Raw genomic sequence first — 20486 nt, forward strand, 5'->3', positions numbered from 1 at the left:
CGGGGGGGATTTTAAAGATTGATCGGTCTACTTTCTTTCCCACTTCAAAAAGCTATAAAACCATATGTACTCCAGCAAAAAGATTAGTTTTATTAAAATTAGCTGATACAAGTTCTGTCAAATATTCCAAAATGAAAGTGAAGTTTGCAGTACCTGAATGTTCGAAATCAAGTGCCAAAATTATTTCGCATTTCGCATAAATCGCATATCAGATGATACAGTATCGCATTTCGGGTCGATCATTGGCACTCCGCGAAGAGTCTCGAAAAAACATGATGGACACAAACTTTCATTGTCTATCATATAATAGTGTTGTGTTATACATACTGCCTGTCTACATTCATATGAGATAAATCGGGCATTGTTGACATCATCCACTTTTAATATTTTGTTCTCTGCCTCTGGGGGATCCATATCTATCACCTCACAACCCCCCGGAGCAGGGGGGTTAATTTGTTGCTCAAATGGCCTCCAGTGGCCGGTGACAACTAAAATCTTCTTGGGTCAGGTCCACGCTGGAAGTTCACTTTATTTAAATTTTCCCCCGCCAAAGCTGGGGGATTTCACTAAATTTTTTCCCATTGGGCAACTTTCTCAAATGCGAAATAATTTTGGCACTTGATTTCGAACATTCAGGTACCGCAAACTTCACTTTCATTTTGGAATATTTGACAGAACTTGTATCAGCCAATTTTAATAAAACTAATCTTTTTGTTGGAGTACATATGGTTTTATAGCTTTTTGAAGTGGGAAAGAAAGTAGACCGATCAATCTTTAAAATCCCCCCCGCACATTTGGTTACCCACGAGGCACACCAATGGGCTACACCACGCCCATATTGGTACTTGTCTTGTAAGCTTTGTACCCCCTCCATGGAAATAGCCCTTCCTTTTTAAGGAGCTGTGGGAACTGAATTAACATCTGTATGACTTTTTGCAAAAAACACCATCCATATGTCTTTAACTCTCACAGTCTGTTTTATGTTTCTACGTACTTATATTTTTCACAAAAAAAAATACCACCAACTGTGTTTGTTATTTATTTTCTCACAGTATGTGTGGGGGTCCCAATGTCTTTTACGCTTTACGACAACTTTGCATGAAAAAAACCAAGAAATGAATTGCCACATGAATATCATGTGTTACTCTTTTATTATTTTATTATTTTGTTTTATCGCATTTGTTATTAAGGAAAAACAGTTTTGCGTATTTCTGATAATTATTTGAAAAGATAAAAGGACACTTTATTAATTTTTACAGAAAGATTTTTTGTATTAATCAAAGTTTGACTGAGTTATAAGAATTATTTTGAAAAATAATTGAAAAAAAATCACATGCAATCGATTATAATAAAAATGCAGCAATCTATTGAATAATTTTTCAAGGAGTCTAATTTTAAAAGACAGAAACAACGTATGACAACTTATAATTGCACATAAATTGATTGCTTAAAGAGGAGGAAAATAGATCTTAGGACGCCCCTGTGCTTGCTATAACATTTAATGAAGAGCATATGTGCATCCTGAATCCCAGTGAATTTTTATGTTGCGTAAGTGCAAGCCGTAAGCCAGATGTGATTCAAGATACGATGGGAATTGTCGGAGTTCATTTACCGAGAGTTTGTCTAAAAAACAAACTTTTGTTGTTTTTGTTTTAAGCCAAATTGGACTATACGCTGTGAACGGATATTGTTAAGACAAGCAGATGTCTTCATTTCACACGACTGTTTCTGCATAGTTATATTTTTCACAAAAAATAAAACCAACTGTATTTGTTATTTTCTCACGTCCAGATCGTTAAGTTATTTTTAGATGGCCAGATGACCAGGTCGTTGATCTGCTCATTTTGCTAGTACAATGTCATATTCCCCCCACCCTATTTTTTTAGACCGGATGTTCACTGCCAGATGTTCCTCATTTTGCTCACAATAACATATATTCCCCCACCCTATTTTTAGACCGGATGCCAGGTGTTCACTGCCAGATGGCCAGGTCGTTTACCCTCCTCATTTTGCTAGTACAAATACACACTACTATTACATTATTACTGAGGGCCGAAAGTCCCTTAGAATAAATAAAAAGTTTCTTTTGAATGAGATATTTAAAATTAAAAATTACACTAAATTTTCTCTTTTTTTTTCACCCCGGTAACTTATTAAAATAAACATTATGGTTCAAAAATACTTTAGTTAGTTTTCCCAGGATTTGAAAAAAAAAATGAATAAATTTAAAATTCATTGGTCCGAGTTTTCGTGACTGTCCCCTTACATAAGAAAATAGCTTCAGAACAATATTCTACAATGGTTTTCACCTTTGCAAGAGTATATCTGATATTGTCTGTTTTACTTTCTGAACAAACAAATTTAATGAATGCCCAAATCACCCAACCATTTTATCAGCTAATAAAATATTTACCGCGTTATCATTTAGAACAGCAGCTATTTTGTGAGAAATTTGCCATTTTTTTATTATATTTTTGAGGAAATTAAAAATGTTTTCGTTCTACACCTTTCATTATACAGGGTGTCCTGAAAAGATTGGTCATAAATTATACCACAGATTCTGGGGTCAAAAATAGGTTGATTGAACCTGACTTACCTATATACAATAGTGCACACAAAAAAAGTTACAGCCCTTTGAAGTTACAAAATGAAAATCGATTTTTTTCAATATATCGAAAACTATTAGAGATTTTTTATTGAAAATGGACATGTATCATTCTTATGGTAGGAACATCTTAAAACAAAAGTATAGTGAAATTTGTCCACACCATAAAAATTTTAGGGGTGCTTTGTTCCTTTAAACCCCCCCAAACTTTTTTTGTATGTTCCAATTAAATCATTATTGTGGTACCATTAGTTAAACACAACGTTTTTAAAACATTTTTGCCTCTTAGTACTTTTTCGATAAGCCAGTGTTTATCGAGATATTTTGAATATTTATCGAATCTACCACATATTTGTATATGGTTAAGTACGATTATAGACACCTGTTAATAATCTGAAAATGTATTTTTCTATTCTCATACTATAATATGTCAATTATGATGTCACTACCTGTATCATAATGAACTCCATTATGATACAGATTTTCATTAAGACACAAATTTTTAACCAATAGAATCGCGATATGGCATTCGCGATAAAGGTGGCACAAGCGGAGTGACCAATGGCGAGTCAAATAAGTATGCCTTGACAGTTCTCAATATGTAAACAAACTGACAAACTACTTAATTTGTTTGCGTTACAAAATTAATAAATCTGAATATATTTGTTGTTGTGAATGATCATAGAAAAAATCGTGTATACAACTTGCATTTAATGATCATTATGAAGCTAGTACTCGATACGAAACTCGCTTCATAATGACCATCATTAAATGTTCGTTGTATAATATACTATTATAATTTACATTTTTAGGTGTATTTTGAAACAGATTCCACATCTTGATAAAAGGTGACTTATCAAAAAAAGACTAATGAGGCAAAAAAGTTTTAGAAACACTGTGTTTAACTAATGGTACCACAATAATAGTTTAATGGGAACGTATACATACATTTGGGGGGTTTAAAGGAACAAATCCTTATAAAAATTTTATGTAAATATATTAAAAAAGAAGCCGCATCTCGATAAAAACTGGCTTATCGAAAAAATACTAAGAGGCAAAAAAGTTTTAAAAACGTTGTGTTTAACTAATGGTACCGCAATAATGAATTAACTGGAACATACACAAAAGTTTGGGGGGGTTTAAAGGAACAAAACCCCCATTAAATTTTTATGGGGTGGACAAATTTCACTATAGTTTTGTTTTAAGATGTTCCTACCATAAGAATGATACATGTCCATTTTCAATCAAAAATCTCTAATAGTTTTCGATATATTGAAAAAAATCGATTTTCATTATGTAACTTCAAAGGACTGTAACTTTTTTTTGTGATCACATTTGTACTAAGGTAAATTAGGTTCAATAACTATATTTGACCCCAGAGTCTGTGGTATAATTTATGACCAATCTTTTCGGGGCACCCTGTATTGGATGCAGCCTAACATAGAAAAACAAAGTTATGATTGTTCCTCAATATAATGAGCTGTTACAGTAACGTAACTTTCTTTAGTGGGGGATGTAAATGCATCAGTAGTAAGGCAGACAGCTTGTGCGTTATTTAATTTTATTTGTAAATATGTGATTTTATAAACAAATTTTCAGAAAACTTTCCCTAGATCAATGGTTCCCAACCTTTTAAGTCTGGCGACTCCCCTTCTGATGTTTTTTCATATTCGCGACCCATCTCACATCCATATACATATGTACGTTATTCAGCTACTATAAGAGCCACGCCGCGACCCACCTGAAATCCGCCCGCGACCCACTAGTGGGTCGCGACTCACCGCAGGGTTGGCAAAAACAAGGTTTTTTTGAAAAAACAAAAAAAAACAGGTTTTTTGGTTTAAACCAGGTTTATTTGGTTTAAACCAGATTTATTTGATATAAAGTATAGTAAGTCTAAATACTTAAAAATTAATAAATTGTTTTATAAAATAATAGTAATAAACAATGAAAAAAATGATTAAGACAACTTTTATTTTTATTTACACACACAAAAACTTAATATAACAAAAAAAATCTTCAATCAAACGTAATAATATTCAAAATAACTAAGTTCGAACGTAAAAAAATAGAATTTATTTATTTTAATTTTCTTCATTTGTGGCAGCTGTATTAAAAACTTCAAATAAAAACACCAATTTTGGAAATTCAATAAAAAACCCAGAGAAAAAACCACTTGTTTTTTTTTAAGAAAAAAACCAGTTGGTTTAAACCAAGGTTTTAAGTATGTTGGACAATGAGGTACCATTGTTCTGAAGAAGCTGAAGGGTACTGCTGGAAGCTGGTACTTAAGCTGCTCCTTTGGTCCTTAATTAATTAAAACTCTATTTCTGTTCAAATACATTATATTTTCAATTCACAATATCGATGACTAAACCATACCAACTTGTAGTCTATTGATTATGTATTTTAGAAAGGAACTACAACGTTAATGGGGTTTTATTGTTTCATATAGTCAATGGACCTCTAAATATGAAAAACCCGCGGGGTGCCACCATTTAAGGGGGTGCGTTTTTGAGAAAGGCGTGAATTAGTCCCTAGGCACAGGGCGAATTAGGGTGAGTTCTATGCACTTTTGGTACAAACACGTCTACAGGAAAATTGTTCAAGGTTAAATCTACTATCGAAACGTCACATTTTAAAGTCAAAAATATTTTTTATTACAAAAGTTTATTCAAAAGAAAAGCAAGAAAAAAACACGAAAGATAGGAATTTTGTTTTTGCCACATAAGTTTTTTGTACGGGGATATAGGTATGAACATTGCTTCACAGAAAAAAAACCTCCTTCCTCTTTAAAATGACGTTTGGTAGAAGTCTGTATGATTTATAGTTTCCAAAATATGATTTTTTAAAATTCGCCACTCACAGCCATTTTGGCCCCATTTTCCTTGATAATTCTGAATCATTGTTTTGTAACTTTTTTCTACGCAATTCTGGGTACATTTAAGAGGAAGAGAAGTCAATTACCTTTAATAGTCCGTTCTTTAACGGTAAAATATAGCAAAACCTCTAAATTTTAAAGAACCGCTTGGATTGACATGAAATTTGGCATACACATAGCTAACAAGTCAAACAAAAAAAGTGATATTGTGCCGATATGTGCTTTTGCCCCGGGGTGCTTTTCACCCCCTCTTGGGGGTGAAAAAGTATTCGTCCAAAGTAAGTTCGGAAATTGATAAACTGACTAATTTTAAGTAACTTTTGTTCTATAGAGGTTTTTCACTAAGTCAATACTTTTCGAGTTATTTGCCAGTTAATATGTTCATTTTTTCAACAAAATAACCACACTTTTAGACGGTTTTTTGCAAATAACTCAAATAGTACGTATTTTGTCGAAAAAACATTCATAGCAAATATATAGCCCGTAAAAAATTAAAAAAGAATGGTGTATATATCACGTTTCTATACCTGGTAGAAGCAGAGTTATAGCTAATTAAAAATAGGTTCATATTCGTCAAATTCCAAATGGAATACTTTAACGTAAAATAACCAAAAATGAAGCACATTTCGGGGAAAACTCATTACAACTTATTTAAAGTGTTTACAAAAAGCTTCATTTTTGTTTTATAAAAAAAATTTCTAGCATCAAAAGTAAACAAGTTACGCTCAAAATAAAGTTAGTCCCTTTTTTTTTGGTAAAAAAATCGGGAAAATCACCCCCTAATTAGTATCTCAAATGAACTTAATCGTTACGACTTCACAAGTTTCTTGATCCGTGTATGTATTGTTTATATGATCTGTAAGTTTCATCTGTTCAAAGTCCTTATTTTTGAAAGGGCTGTAGTTAAAAGGGGTTGAACGAGTCACTCATCACGAATGTATGCAAATTTAGAAACACCAAATCTCAATCAATTTTTGTCTAACAGGAAAACAAAAAATACATGATATTCAGAAAAGCAATACTGACTTTTTTTGTTTTTCGAGATTTTTGGTATCTCTAAGAATTTTTAAGTTATTTTGAAAAAAAGCATATTTTTCAAAATTAAAATTTTTAAACATTTTATTTTAAAACCAAATTTTTCCCAAAATAAGCACTTTGAATCGATGAAACTTACAGATCATATAAACACAATATAAGTAAAATAATTTGTGGAGCGGTAACGATTAATTTCATTTAAGTTGCTAATTAGGGGGTGGTCTTCCCGATTTTTTTTGCCAAAACAAAAGCGACCAACTTTATTTTGAGCGTAACTTGCTTAAATTTAATGCTAGAAACTTTTTATAAAAACGGCAATAAAGCTTTTTTAAACACTTTAAAAAAGTTATAATGGGTTTTCCCCAAAAAGTGCTTAATTTTTTTGATATTTCACTTCGAAGTATTCTGTTTGAAATTTGGTGAATATTAATCTATTTTTCATTGGCTATAACTCTGGTCTTACGAGGTCCAGAGACCTAACCCGTACACCCTTTTTTTACTTTTTTACAGGCTATATTTTTGCTAAGAACGTTTTTTTCGACAAAATACTTACTTTTTGAGTTATTTGCGAAAAACCGTCTAAAAATGTGGTTATTTTGTTAAAAAAAATGAACATATTCACTCGCAAATAACTCTAAAAGTGTTGAATTGGTGAAAATGCTCTATAGAAAAAAAGTTACTTAAAATTAGTCAGTTTATCCATTTCCGGACTTATTTTAGACTTATATTTTTTCACCCAAAAGGGGGGTGAAAGTCACCCCAGGGTAAAAGCACACATCGGCACAATATCACTTTTTTTCTTTGACATGTAAGCTATGCGTATGCCAAATTTCATGTCAATAAAAGCGGTTCTTTAAAATTTAGAGCAAAAATCGTGAAAGAATGGACTATAAGGGGATGGGTACGTAGTTTCGGCCCCAATGGTGTTTAAATAGGATTCATTTTTTTCGAATCCCGAGAAAACTAATAAGTATTTTTGAAAAATTTAAACGCAGAATAAAATATTACGTTCTTACCGAGGGCCGAAAGTCCCTGAAAACTTCTGTAATGGTTATTTTAATAAGTTACCCGGGTGAAAAACTATGGGAGAAAATGTGGTGTGATTTTTAATTTTAAATATCTCATTCAAAAGAAACTTTTTATTTATTCTAAGGGACTTTCGGCCCTCGATAATAATTTAGTGTTTCGTTCTGCGTTTAAATTTTTTTAAAATATTTATTAGTTTTTTCAGGATTTGAAAAGGGACACCATGCCCGATATTTTCCAAATCGAACATTCGCTATCTTTGTCATACAACGCACCGAGTCGAATAGAATATGGTGACAAGACAGTGACAATTTTAAATATTTGACATGGCATCGGTAATATTTTAAGTTGTTGATTAAAGAATATTGATAGTGTATTTAATAAATAATTTATTTAAGACGTGAACTTAATAAAAAGTTATTTATTGTTTATTATTTATGGAAGATCCAAGCAGAGAATACAGCAGGATATATTCTGTGATCCAAGTATTTTGTTAAAGATGTTCAAAATTCTAAGCGTTCCGTAGTTTAGTCGGTTCGCTAAACTCGGACACAACTGGCTAGTGATTGTAGTAGGTACTTTTTTTGTTATTGGCAAATTTTACCAAAATTGGCAAAATTACTATTTAGTAATAATTATTATTTTGCCAATCTTACCAAATTGGCAAAATTACTTACTAAAATCACTAGCCAGTTGTGTCTGAGTTTAGCGAACCGACTATAACAATATAATATTAAAAAATTATTTTAATCACTTTTCCTCTTTTCTCGATTGAGTATTAGTTTTTGTTGTACAGTATAGAAATTATTACAACCACTGAATACATAGTTAGTAAAAAATTATCATATTAATTAACTGCATTAATGATGCAATTATACAAGTAATAGTTATCCAAGAACATTCAAAAGCCATCTCTTTAAAGTTAATGATGACATTTGTCAAGTAATGTTTACATATCCATACCAGTGAGAATTATACTACATTGAACTTGCCGTGTAAAAACAGAAAAAGTAGGGATAGCTGTAAAATATTGCCCATGCCCTTAAAATGGTCTATAGTCTGGGCTGATTATCGGAGAATAGGCCATTTTTGGGAAAAGTTATTTACCAGCAATTTTATTGCTGGAATCGAATCTTATGATTGTATATATTAATAATATAGATATGCAAAGTCCGCAGATAGTGTGCTACTTTTTTTATAAACAATATGGCGCCCGAAAATCGTGTTTTTTTCAATTTTTGCTCTATAACTCCAAAGATTTTAACTTTAGACCAAAAACACCCAAATAAAAATTCACCGCAATTAAATTCTGCATAGAGACGTGTTTTTTCCGATTTACTTCGACTTTCCCCGGAAAAAGCGGGTTTTTCCAACAAAATCTTTAATTTTCAACTAAACTTTTAGATAAGTAGTTGTTAATCAATAATTAAATAACTTGGTAACTTAAAAGCCCTTTCCGTATATATTATAACTCCAGAAGCTGATGGAAATTGAATGAACAGTTTAGCAACAATTAAAATGTTAATTAAAAATTTACGGTCGCTATAATAACGACAATAATTACGATGCATAAGAATAACTATGATTTTTTCGTAAAAAGACACTATACCTATCTAATGTACTGTACAGAATTGAAATTGGACTATTTAAGCGGCCTCAGGAATATTTTAAAATTATAAACAATTTTTTGGTTTATAAACAAATAGAATATCTCGGGAAATATTAAACTAAATTAAATTGTGAAAACGGTATTCGAAAGACAGTGGCAGGATGCTTCTTCTAAAAGAAAAAACGTTTAATTATGACGAGTGGTTCCTGAGATACAACCGGTTAAAGTTGACCGAAATTTACGGCAAAGATGTAAACAATAGGATCATAATTTTCAAACCATCACCTTTTTATTTTTTTCCTCTTTGTCCACACCAATTTTCATATCTTTAAATTCCTCATAACATATATTATTATAATAAAAACTATCGATAATACGTGTGAAAATTGCCAAAAATAGCAAAATTCCAATCAAAAATTAGGTTGGAGAAAATGTAACCCTCAAAGATCAAAATCGGTATACGTTAAAAAAAATGCATTTTTTCGGCTTCCCATGGAGCAATTGCCTTCATTCTTTTTTTGTTCCCAAGTAACTCGAGTAGAGCCATCGAACTAACGCATTAATAAATGTCAAACTTGCTTTTGTTTTGTTATAATAAATTAATTTATTTATTATAACACAATATTTTAATTTGTTTAAATAAAAATTGTTTAAATAATTATACAGCTTTCAAATGAGAATATTTATGTTTTTATCTTTAAAAGGTACACTTGTAGTAAATTTATCTAAAAAAAGTCTACAACTGGAAAAAATATGTAATTTTCTGTTCTTGTAATATGTAACAAAACAAAAGCAAGTTTGACATTTAATAATGCGTTAGTTCGATGGCTCTACTAGAGTTATTAGGGAACAAAAAAAGAATGAAGGAAATTGCTCCATGGGAAGCCGAGAAAATGCATTTTGTTAACGTATACCGATTTTGAACTTTGAGGGTTACATTTTCTCCAACCTAATTTTTGATTGGAATTTTGCTATTTTTGTTAATTTTCACACGTATTATCGATAGTTTTTATTATAATAATATATGTTATGAGGATTTTAAAGATATGAAAATTGGTGTGGAGAAAGAAGACAAAAATAAAAAGGTGATGGTTTGAAAATTATGATCCTATTGTTTATATCTTTGCCGTAAATTCCGGTCAACTTTGACCGGTTGTATCTCAGGAACCACTAGTCATAATTAAACGTTTTTTCTTTTAAAAGAAGCGTCCTGCTGCTGTCTTTCGAATACCGTTTTCACAATTTAATTTAGTTTAATATTTCCCGAGATATTCTATTTGTTTATAAACCAAAAAATTGTTTATAATTTTAAAATATTCCTGAGGCCGCTTAAATAGTCCAATTTCAATTCTGTACAGTACATTAGATAGGTATAGTGTCTTTTTATGAAAAAATCATAGTTATTCTTATGCATCATAATTATTGTCGTTATTATAGCGACCGCAAATTTTTAATTAACATTTTAATTGTTGCTAAACTGGTCATTCAATTTTCATAGACTTCTGGAATTATAATATATACGGAAAGGGCTTTTACGTTACCAAGTTATTTAATTATTGATTAACAACTACTTATCTAAAAGTTTAGTTGAAAATTAAAGATTTTGTTGGAAAACCCGCTTTGTCCGGGGAAAGTTTTCGTCGAAGTAAATCGGCAGAATTTAATTGCGGAAGGATTAATTTTAGAAGGATTATGCATAGGGCCTTTTTATTTCAAATGTAATGTAGAACATTTTTGTATAGAAAGTTGTTTATGCTAAACCGCAGTTTTAGAAAAATTGACGAAAAACGTAAAAATCTACGAATTTTCCGATTTCTTCCTCCTCTCCCCCCAAACCTGACGCTCAAAATGTGGAACAATTATGTGGACCATATAGAACAATTTGGTGTTGGAGGATAACTTTCACTTTGGATGTGTGGGTTTGGGTCTAGTTATACCATACTAATTAGAATTAAACAAATTTATTCGTTGCGTTCGCTGGTGTCGCTCTTAGCGGATTACTAATTCAACTTTCACCGGTAATTTTTAAATTTATTATTTAACTGTTCTCGCTTAATATTTACAACGCAAAGAAGTAATTAAATTGTAATCGATTTTTTAAAGATTTTGCTAATCATTTTAACGTTCTATTAATGAAATATTAGAGAGTTATCAAGTAACTCGAGGAGAATACGGTAACGTTATTTTAGCAATGGAGCATGCGCAGTATGAATATTGAATAACGGAAATGATTTTAACGTTAACGTGCTCCGTTACGGTAGGTCGGATAGCGGGCTTAAAATACGGTAACGTTAGCAGCGAATCGCACCAATTCGGCAGGACTCGGAGTGACTCGGCCATTTCAGTTCTGTCATGTTCATGTAATAAATAAATATGTTGTGTTATGAAATTTTATTTTGTATGTTAACAGGTGTTTTGTCTTTGTTTTCTTGGCTTGGTTTTGGTTGACTGTTTTGGTTTGGTTGAGTTTAAAGTTTTAGTTCCTCTCAGCATTACTTACTATAGTTTATTTTTTAACCAGGAGGAGTAAACTAAAAAGACAGATTCACGCCCAAAAAAGTCCCTAGCCCTAGAAAAATAACCAAATACATCTTCTTTTTTGGCTGATCATGTTGGCCCTCAACGGTAATCCATAAATATTAATTATATTAATACTTCCCTGAAGAGTTCTAAAACAACTGCTTTTTATATCAAATCAGACTAAACATCTAAAAATTAAAGAAATAACACAGAAAACATAAAAAAATCTCCGATATAACTGAATTAACCTATGAAATGTCAAAAGTGTCAAAACTTGATAAATGCCATTAGTGTCAAAATTTTATAACAGTGGAGTAAACTTGCCTGCGGTTGGACCAATTACGAATAAGCATTACAGCGCGGTAAATTTGAATCACTCCTCTTGGTTAAAAAACAAACAATAGTACAGGTATGGCCAGTTTCTGTTACAATTATATCTGGTATCCCTAACAATTGTACAAGCCTTGGAATATCCTGTTTTTCAAACCGAAAATACTGTTTGGCTTGTTCAGGTTCTAAGGTATCGAAATTAAAGACAGGATGTACATTTTGATTTTGAACGTTATCATCATTTAAAACGAGATTTAGTATTAAGTACTCTATATCATCGTCATTGGTTTCAAGTAACATTGCCTGTTCTAAGATCTCTTCCATATTTTTTAGAAAAATTTAAAATCCAAATTGTACAAAACAAGGCAAAATTACAAAATATGTATCTTGGGTGAAAGAAAACAAAAACAGAAAAAAAAAATTAAACAAATTTAATTATTTTGCTGTCAAATACGAAATTTGACTGACAGCTGCCAACTATTAACGTGAAGCAGAAATTCGACCACTTGATAACTCTAAAATTACATATACGTTAAAACTTATACCGTAAAAAAATAGCGTTTACGTGTCAAAATAACGGATGGATCGAATTTTACTTGATAACTCTCTATTAATTTCTTACTTGGTTTAAAAAAACAGTGGTTTAACTTTGTTATTTTATGTCTGTATTCATTTTTCTCTAGTAGTGATTGTTTATAGTTGGTTTGTATTTTAGGTTTTACTCAGAAGGGGAACAAAATGAAAATTATGGAAACATTTGGTAAACATTTATCGCATAAAGAACACTCTGAGGAAAAAACTGTAAATCAAAGTATAAAAGTTCAGATTAGAACGGGACCTTACAAATGTGATTTTTGTTTCAAACAGTTTTCTAGACCACATAATTTGGAAAAACATATGAGAGTGCACAATGGAGAAAAACCTTATAAGTGTAAAATTTGTTTCAAGCATTTTAGTGAAGCGAGTAATTTGAAACAACATTTGAGACTGCACACTGGAGAAAAACCTTATAAGTGTAAAATTTGTTTCAAGCATTTTAGTGAAGCGAGTAATTTGAAAACACATTTGAGAGTGCACACTGGAGAAAAACCTCACAAGTGTGAAATTTGTTTTAAGCGATTTACTCAGGCACATAGTTTGAAAAAACATTTGAGAGTGCATACTGGAGCGAAGCAAGAAAAACCTCAGTGTAAAATCTGTTTGAAGAAGTTTAGTACAGGTCATCATTTGAAACGACATAATATAACAATGCACAATGGAGAAACATTTTACAAGTGTGAAATTTGTTTTAAGCAGTGTGGTGGTGCAAGTACTTTGAAAACACATTTGAGAGTGCACACTGGCGAAAAACCTTACAAGTGTGAAATTTGTTTTAAGCAGTTTAGTCAAGCGTCTGTTCTAAAAACACATTTGAGAGTACACACTGAAGAAAAACCTTACAAGTGTGAAATTTGTTTTAAGCAGTTTAGTGAAAGAGGTACTGTAAAAAAACATTTGATGGTTCATACTGGAGAAAAACCTTACAAGTGTGAAATTTGTCGTAAGCAGTTTACTCAATCAGGTGCATTAAAAGTACATTTGAGAGTGCACACTGGAGAAAAACCTCACAAGTGTGAAATTTGTTTCAAGCAGTTTCAGCAATCAAGCAGTTTGAAAAGACATTTAAAAGTGCACGCTAGAGACAACTCTTAGTGCGAAATTTTTTTAAGCAGTGTTTTAAAACTAATAGTTTGAAAGGACATTATTCGATGATACACAACAGAGAAAACCTGACTAGTGTAATGTTTATTACAAAATTACTTATTTATTTTTAGGCACTATGTTGTAAGTTATTTGTATATGTATAGTGAGTGAAATGGAGGAAAAGAAAAAAGTAGTAAATTTCACATGACGAAAAATTAAATTGAATTATTATTAATGAACTAATTTTAAATTAAATAATATCTTAAAAATTACTTCTTTTATTGTTAATTTTTATTAACACACTTAGTGATATCATGAATGGGTTTTTGAAAGTCTAGTTTGTTAGGTAGACAATATAATTTTGTCAAAAGACCTGTAATAAATCCAAATAATTTTCTATTTGTTCCGACATAATATCAACGAATATAAATCCCATAGAAGAAGCTTTTATATGAAACAGATGGTTACGTTTATAAACAGGCTCGTTGGCGAGGGATGATGCGGGCGATGGTAGTCCGTAGTCGCTGTCAGGTATGCACCACCATAGCACCTACTCAGTTGGGACGCAAAATCCTATGCTAAAACGTTACAGGGTCGTACTCTTATACTAACTATACAGTGATGAGCGCGCTAATAACCGGCAAAATGGCGCAAAAAATGGAAAACAATACAGTGCGAAACAAAAAGAGATGAAACTAGTGGAGATGGAAATGATCGCTATAAACGTACAAATTAACATTACATTACATAGTTTCCCACCTTTAGACGTCTGCGACAGGAGTGTTTTATAAAGTTCTACTGTCACAGTGACAGTTGTCATACTCCTCTGATACGTGTAAATGTGGGAAACTATCAGCCGGTTTCTGAAACGTTATTCAAATCTCCGATCATCTAATCGGCTGTCAGATTTGATCAACTGTTAACCTGTGATGGGTTTCTCAAACGCCAATTATTGTAAAATTGCATGATCATAGATCATGTAATCGATGATCTGACATACGATTTGGTAGCGATACCGTCACAATTGGCTGTTATCCTTCAAAATTTCAATTATATTAACCTCTAAATCCAAACTTGTATCTTTAGATTCTAAAGGTGCATTCTCTCTTACGTACTGTCACTTTTGTTCGGAGCAAGAATTGAACGAGAGCATTTTAAAAATGAGGCTAGGTAATGTGACGAGAGTTGGAGATATAAAACAGTTTATTTATGATCTATAATATTTTATAATCGTATTTTTATTTTTGGTCTATATATTTACCTTTTATATTTATTTTTAATTTATTTACCGGCTGTTTTATTGTCTTCAAAGTTAGCTGCTATAATTTCTCACACGTTTTCCCTCTTATTTACATCGCTATAATCATTATGTTCTGCTTTTTAGAGCTCTGGCCTCTCAAAAAATAGCTCTATGAGTCTAGCATCCTTGTTATCTTACATTTTTAAAAGAAAAAAAATATAAATTATATAATCAAATATAAAAAATGTCCGAGATATCCATGTTCTGCAAGTTAAATAAATATTTTAAATTATTTTTTCCATAAAAAAATCTTATTTTTATTGAATAATATGATTTATATCATTTATATATGTGTTATTTGACAATTTTTTCCCGGTATTTGTTAATTACAGTAATTAAAAAACTAAAAAAAACTCTTAACAGCCCGTTAATCGACGGATAGTCGCAGATTAGGTAACAGTCCATTTTTACCGCCGTTTGACAAGCGAAACTGGTTAACCGACCTTTCGGAAACTCAAAACACTCATGATCGGCTGTTAACTAACGATTAATCTTTTGTCAGGTGATCGACTGTTGTTAAAACTAGTTTGGTTGACGTTTCTGACGCATTTAATCTATTATTAATCGTCGATTACATAATTTTTGAGATGATCATCCTTTCGGAAACCGGGCGTATGTAATGTAATGTTAATTTGTACGTTTATAACGATCATTTCCATCTCCACTAGTTTCATCTCTTTTTGTTTCGCAATGTTTTATGTTTTTCATCTTTTGCGCTATTTTGCAGGTTATATAGCGCGCTCATCACTGTATATTCTTTTTTTTTTATTCTTAACAGCATCAACCACTCTGGGTTATTAGCTGTACTATCATTGATACATATGGTTACTTAAATTTACACATTAAAATTACACATTTAGGTAACAGTATCATAATTTGCAAATTAAGAATGGGGTTTACAAAGTGTTAACAGTGGTTATAGTTTGTTTAAAACATTAATGTCTTTCAAATAATTAAACAAATGTGTAAGCTTACAGTGTGGTCCTAAGAGTGCTTTTATACTGATAGGTATTGAGTGTTTTTGTCTTTCACTATTGTATTTAGGACACTATTAATATATGTGTTACATTGATGTCGCAATTACACAGGTCACAAATAGGGCGATTTGATTTAGAGATCAAGTAGCTGTTAATAAGTCTGCTATGCCCTATGCGTAAACGATTTAGCTTCACAAACAGCTGGCGATTTAAGTCTATCTCACACCAAGGTTCAGTTGAGGGCTTTATTGTGCGTAGAGTTGATTGCGAAAGATTCCATTCGTTTTCCCATTTGCTTATCACTTTTTCTTTAAGGAATGCTTTGTAATCGGAAACAGGCACTAAGTTCACTAACACTGAAGACGCACTGCGTATTGCTTCTCTGGCATGAAAATCTGCTTTTTCGTTTCCTTGAAGTCCAATGTGTGATGGAACCCATATAAAGCCTACTTGCTGCATCGTGTTCTTTAGTAAATGTAATTGTTCTTTTATTAAAATACTTATAGGATTACTTGTATATAACTGTTCTATCGTATGTAATGCACTGAGAGAATCGGTAATTATGACAGATTTTGGAATTTTTTGAGTACGAATATGAATGAGGGCTTGCAGAATTGAATATAGTTCTCCAGAGTAAATACTGCGAGTGGAAGATAATTTAAATTGTAATATAGTGTTTGAATTTACTACTGCCGATCCCACACCATCAGCAGTCTTAGATGAATCTGTATAAATATGACAATGATCTGGGAAAGAAGCAAGTATGTTGTGAAAAGATTGAATAATTGTTGCATGGGGGGTGTCAAACTTATTGTATTTAGAAAGAGTTAGATCACATATTGCAGGAGGAAAGGTCCAGGGGGGAGGAGTTACTGTATTGGTCTGATCAAAAAATTTTGGGAATTGAATATTATGGAGAGAGAGATATCTTCTGATTCTCTCGTAAAAGGGAGGGTTCATTCTTTTTTTATTTACATACGTTTCTTTGAAACGTTCTGCAATAGTGTGATGGAAAGTGGGATACGATTTTATTGCATATATGGATGATGCGTAGGTTAATGACAAGTACATTCTTCGGAAATTTAAAGGTGGTTCTCCAGTTAAACATTGTAAACTATTAATGGGGCTAGTACAGAATGCTCCTGTGGCTATTTTTAATGCTGTATTTTGTATGACTTCTAGTTGAGCAAGAAGTGTCTTCTTTGCAGATGAGTATACAACTGATCCATAATCGAGTTTGGATCGTACTATAGATTTGTAAATAAGAATCAAACTTTTACAATCTGAGCCCCAATTACGATTGCACAGTGTACGCATTAAATTGAGACCAGATTGACAAGATTGTTTAATGTGCATAATGTGGTACTTCCGAGATAGTTTTTTATCAAAGATCATTCCTAGAAATTTTAAGTGTTCCACATAAGTTAAGTTGTTTCCATATAACTGAAGTTCTGGAGTTGTATACTGCCGTTTTTTGAAAATAAAATACATTTAGTTTTGGTTGTAGAGAATTGCAATCCCACAGCTTTCGACCAGTTTTCAAGGTGATTTAATGCACATTGTAAGTTTTTCTGTATAGAAAGAATATTTTTTCCTCTTGAATATATATAGTAGAGTATAGTTGATCCAAAAGATGGTATAACCCAGACATCCAAAGTGAAAGTTATCCTTCAACACCAAATTATTCTATATGGTCCACACAATGTCCAGAAAAAAGTCACACCATTTTGAGCGACGGGTTTGGGGGGAGAGGGGGGAGAAATCGGTAAATTCGTAGTTTTTTACGTTTTTCGACAATATTTCCAAAACTATGCGGTTTAGCATGAACAACCCTCTATACAAAATTGTTCTACATTAAATTTGAAATAAAAAAGGGCCTATGCATAATCTTTCTAAAATGAATGGTTCCAAAGTTACGGAGGCAGTATATAGTATAACTGGTCCAAAAAAGGCCTAACCCAAACATTCAAAGTAAAAGTTTTCCTTCAACACCAAAATGTTCTATATGGTCCACATATTGTTCAGTAAAAAGTTACACCATTTTGAGCGTCCGGTTTGGGAGGGAGATGGGAGAGAAGCCGGTAAATTAGTAGTTTTTTTACGTTTTTCGTCAATATTTCTAAAACTATGCTTTAGCGTAAACAATGTTATACACAAAAATATTCTACATGAAATTTAAAACAAAAAATATTCTATACATAATTATTATAAAATCAACGGTTCCAGAGTTACGGAGGGTGAAAAGTCGAGGTTTTCGATACTTTTTATATTTTTTGGGCAATATTTATGATATAACTATACCAAAAACCAGATATCCAAAGTGAAAGTTATCCTCCAACACCAAATTGTTCTATATGGTCCACACAATGTTCAGAAAAAAGTCACACCATTTTGAGCGTCGGGTTTGGGGGGGAAAGGGGGGAGAAATCGGTGAATATAAAAAGTATCGAAAACCTCCACTTTTCTCCCTCCGTAACTCTGGAACCGTTGACTTTATAACAATTATGTATAGAACCTTTTTTGTTTTAAATTTTATGTAGAACATTTTTCTATAGAACATTCCTTAGGCTAAAGCATAGTTTTAGAAAAATATTGACGAAAAACGTAAAAAAACTACTAATTTACCGACTTCTCCCCCATCTCCCCCCCAAACCCGACGCTCAAAATGGTGTAACTTTTTACTGAACAATATGTGGACCATATAGAACAATTTGGTGTTGAAGGAAAACTTTTACTTTGGATGTCTGGGTTAGGCCTTTTTTTGGACCAATTATACTATACTACCTCCGTAACTTTGGAACCGTTCATTTTAGAAGGGTTATGCATAGGGCCTTTTTTATTTCAAATTTAATGTAGAACAATTTTGTGTAGAAGGTTGTTCATGCTAAACCGCTTAGTTTTAGAAATATTGACGAAAAACGTAAAAAACTACGAATTTGCAGATTTCTCCCCCCCCCCCCAAACCCGACGCTCAAAATGGTGTGACTTTTTTCTGAACATTATGTGGACCATATAGAACAATTTGGTGTTGGAGAATAACTTTCACTTTGGATGTCTGGGTTTGGGTCTAACTATACCATAATAATAACCAAATCGTCAGCGTATAATCTCGCTTTAACAAGTTTTGGAAAGTTTTCTAAGATTTTGTTTATTGCTACTAAGAATAGTGTTGAACTAATAACAGATCCTTGAGGTGTTCCATTTGTTTGGTCTTTAGTGCTGGATAGTGTACCATTTATCTTAACCTTAAATTGTCTCTTACTATTCATTTATCTCGGATTCCAGGTCAATTAAGTTATCTATAGTGGATCTGTTCATGCGAAAGCCGCTTTGTTCATTGATTATTAAGTTATTATTTTCCAAAAACCACATTAGTCTATTATTCACCATTTTTTTCTAAGATTTTACACATTGTATTGGTAAGCGAAATTGGCCTATATGATTCGGGATCAGTTCGTGGTTTATTTGGTTTTAGTAATGGAACTATTATCACCTGCGTCCATTTTGTGGGAAACTCATTATTGGTCCAAATTCTGTTGTATAGGTTAAGAAGATATTGTTTTCCATTATCTGGTAGATTTTGTAAGAAACTAACAGGAATATCGTCTGGTCCTGGCGCCGATTTTTTGCTGGTACTTAAAGAGTGGTTAAGCTCTTCCATGGTAAATGTTATATTAAGAGGATTATCTTCAATGCAATTAAAATCTATTAATTTATTTTCGGAAATCATCTTGTTATTGATAAATTCTTTAGAAAAGTTGTTATTGCTGGAGTTCATTTCAAATTGTTTTGCTAATAAATCTGCTATTTCGTTATTAGATGTTACTATCTGTTTGTTATTGCATAGAAATGGAATCTTTTTATAGTTATTACTTCCAGATATTTTTCTAACTTTTTCCCATACGGTGCTTATAGGCATAGTGGAATTAATAGAAGACATAAATTCTTGCCAAAAATTTTTTCTGTTCTTTTTAGTTATACAGGGTGTCCAGAAACTCTACCGACAAACGAAGACAGGAGATTCCTCAGATAATTTTAAGACAATTTAACCCAATTCACCTAGTCCGAAAATGCTTCTTAAGGGAGCTACAGCTCTTTGAAGATGGCGTCATGAAATTAGTTTTTCTTAAATACCTCCAGAACGCTTCTATTTAGAAAAACGAAAATTGGTATGCATATTTACCTTTCAGAGATTAATCGATTCCATCCATTGCAAATTTCTAGTACCGGTCATAGTCGTCCGTTTTGGGTAGAGCAACGGGTATTTTATCGCATAACTTTTTTGTCCCTAACTTTTATGCATTTTTGACACCGGATTATTAAATTGTGAGGTATTCTAGTACTAAAAGGTAGGTACTCTTGCTTTAAGTCGGTAGGACACACCGTTTTCTAGAAAAATCGATTTGAAAATTTTTCGTTTTTGGAATTTGAAAAAAATTTAAAGAACTTTTCAACAAAAAAACGAAGTATTTTACCAACATAAAGTAAGAGTAACTTTTAGTACTCGAATACCTCATAAT

The 20486-nt window shown here is 32.0% G+C and overlaps 1 protein-coding gene across 4 annotated transcripts in view; it reads left to right on the forward strand.

Moving 5' to 3' along the window:
• The window catches only part of LOC126885934 (zinc finger protein 227-like), a 125539-nt gene that overhangs the window by 16411 nt on the left and 88642 nt on the right, over positions 1-20486 (forward strand). The window contains exon 2 of one of the 4 annotated variants that reach the window (XM_050652756.1): positions 12722-13934. The exons of the other annotated variants lie outside the window; for them this stretch is intronic. Within the exon in view, the coding sequence (XP_050508713.1) occupies positions 12722-13698 (977 nt within the window). The 3' untranslated portion in view covers positions 13699-13934. Of the gene's footprint in view, positions 1-12721; positions 13935-20486 lie in introns of those variants that run through there. 4 annotated transcript variants of the gene reach the window in all.

Source organism: Diabrotica virgifera, chromosome 6, assembly GCF_917563875.1.
Source record: "Diabrotica virgifera virgifera chromosome 6, PGI_DIABVI_V3a".
Classification (NCBI taxonomy): Eukaryota; Metazoa; Arthropoda; class Insecta; order Coleoptera; family Chrysomelidae; genus Diabrotica; species Diabrotica virgifera.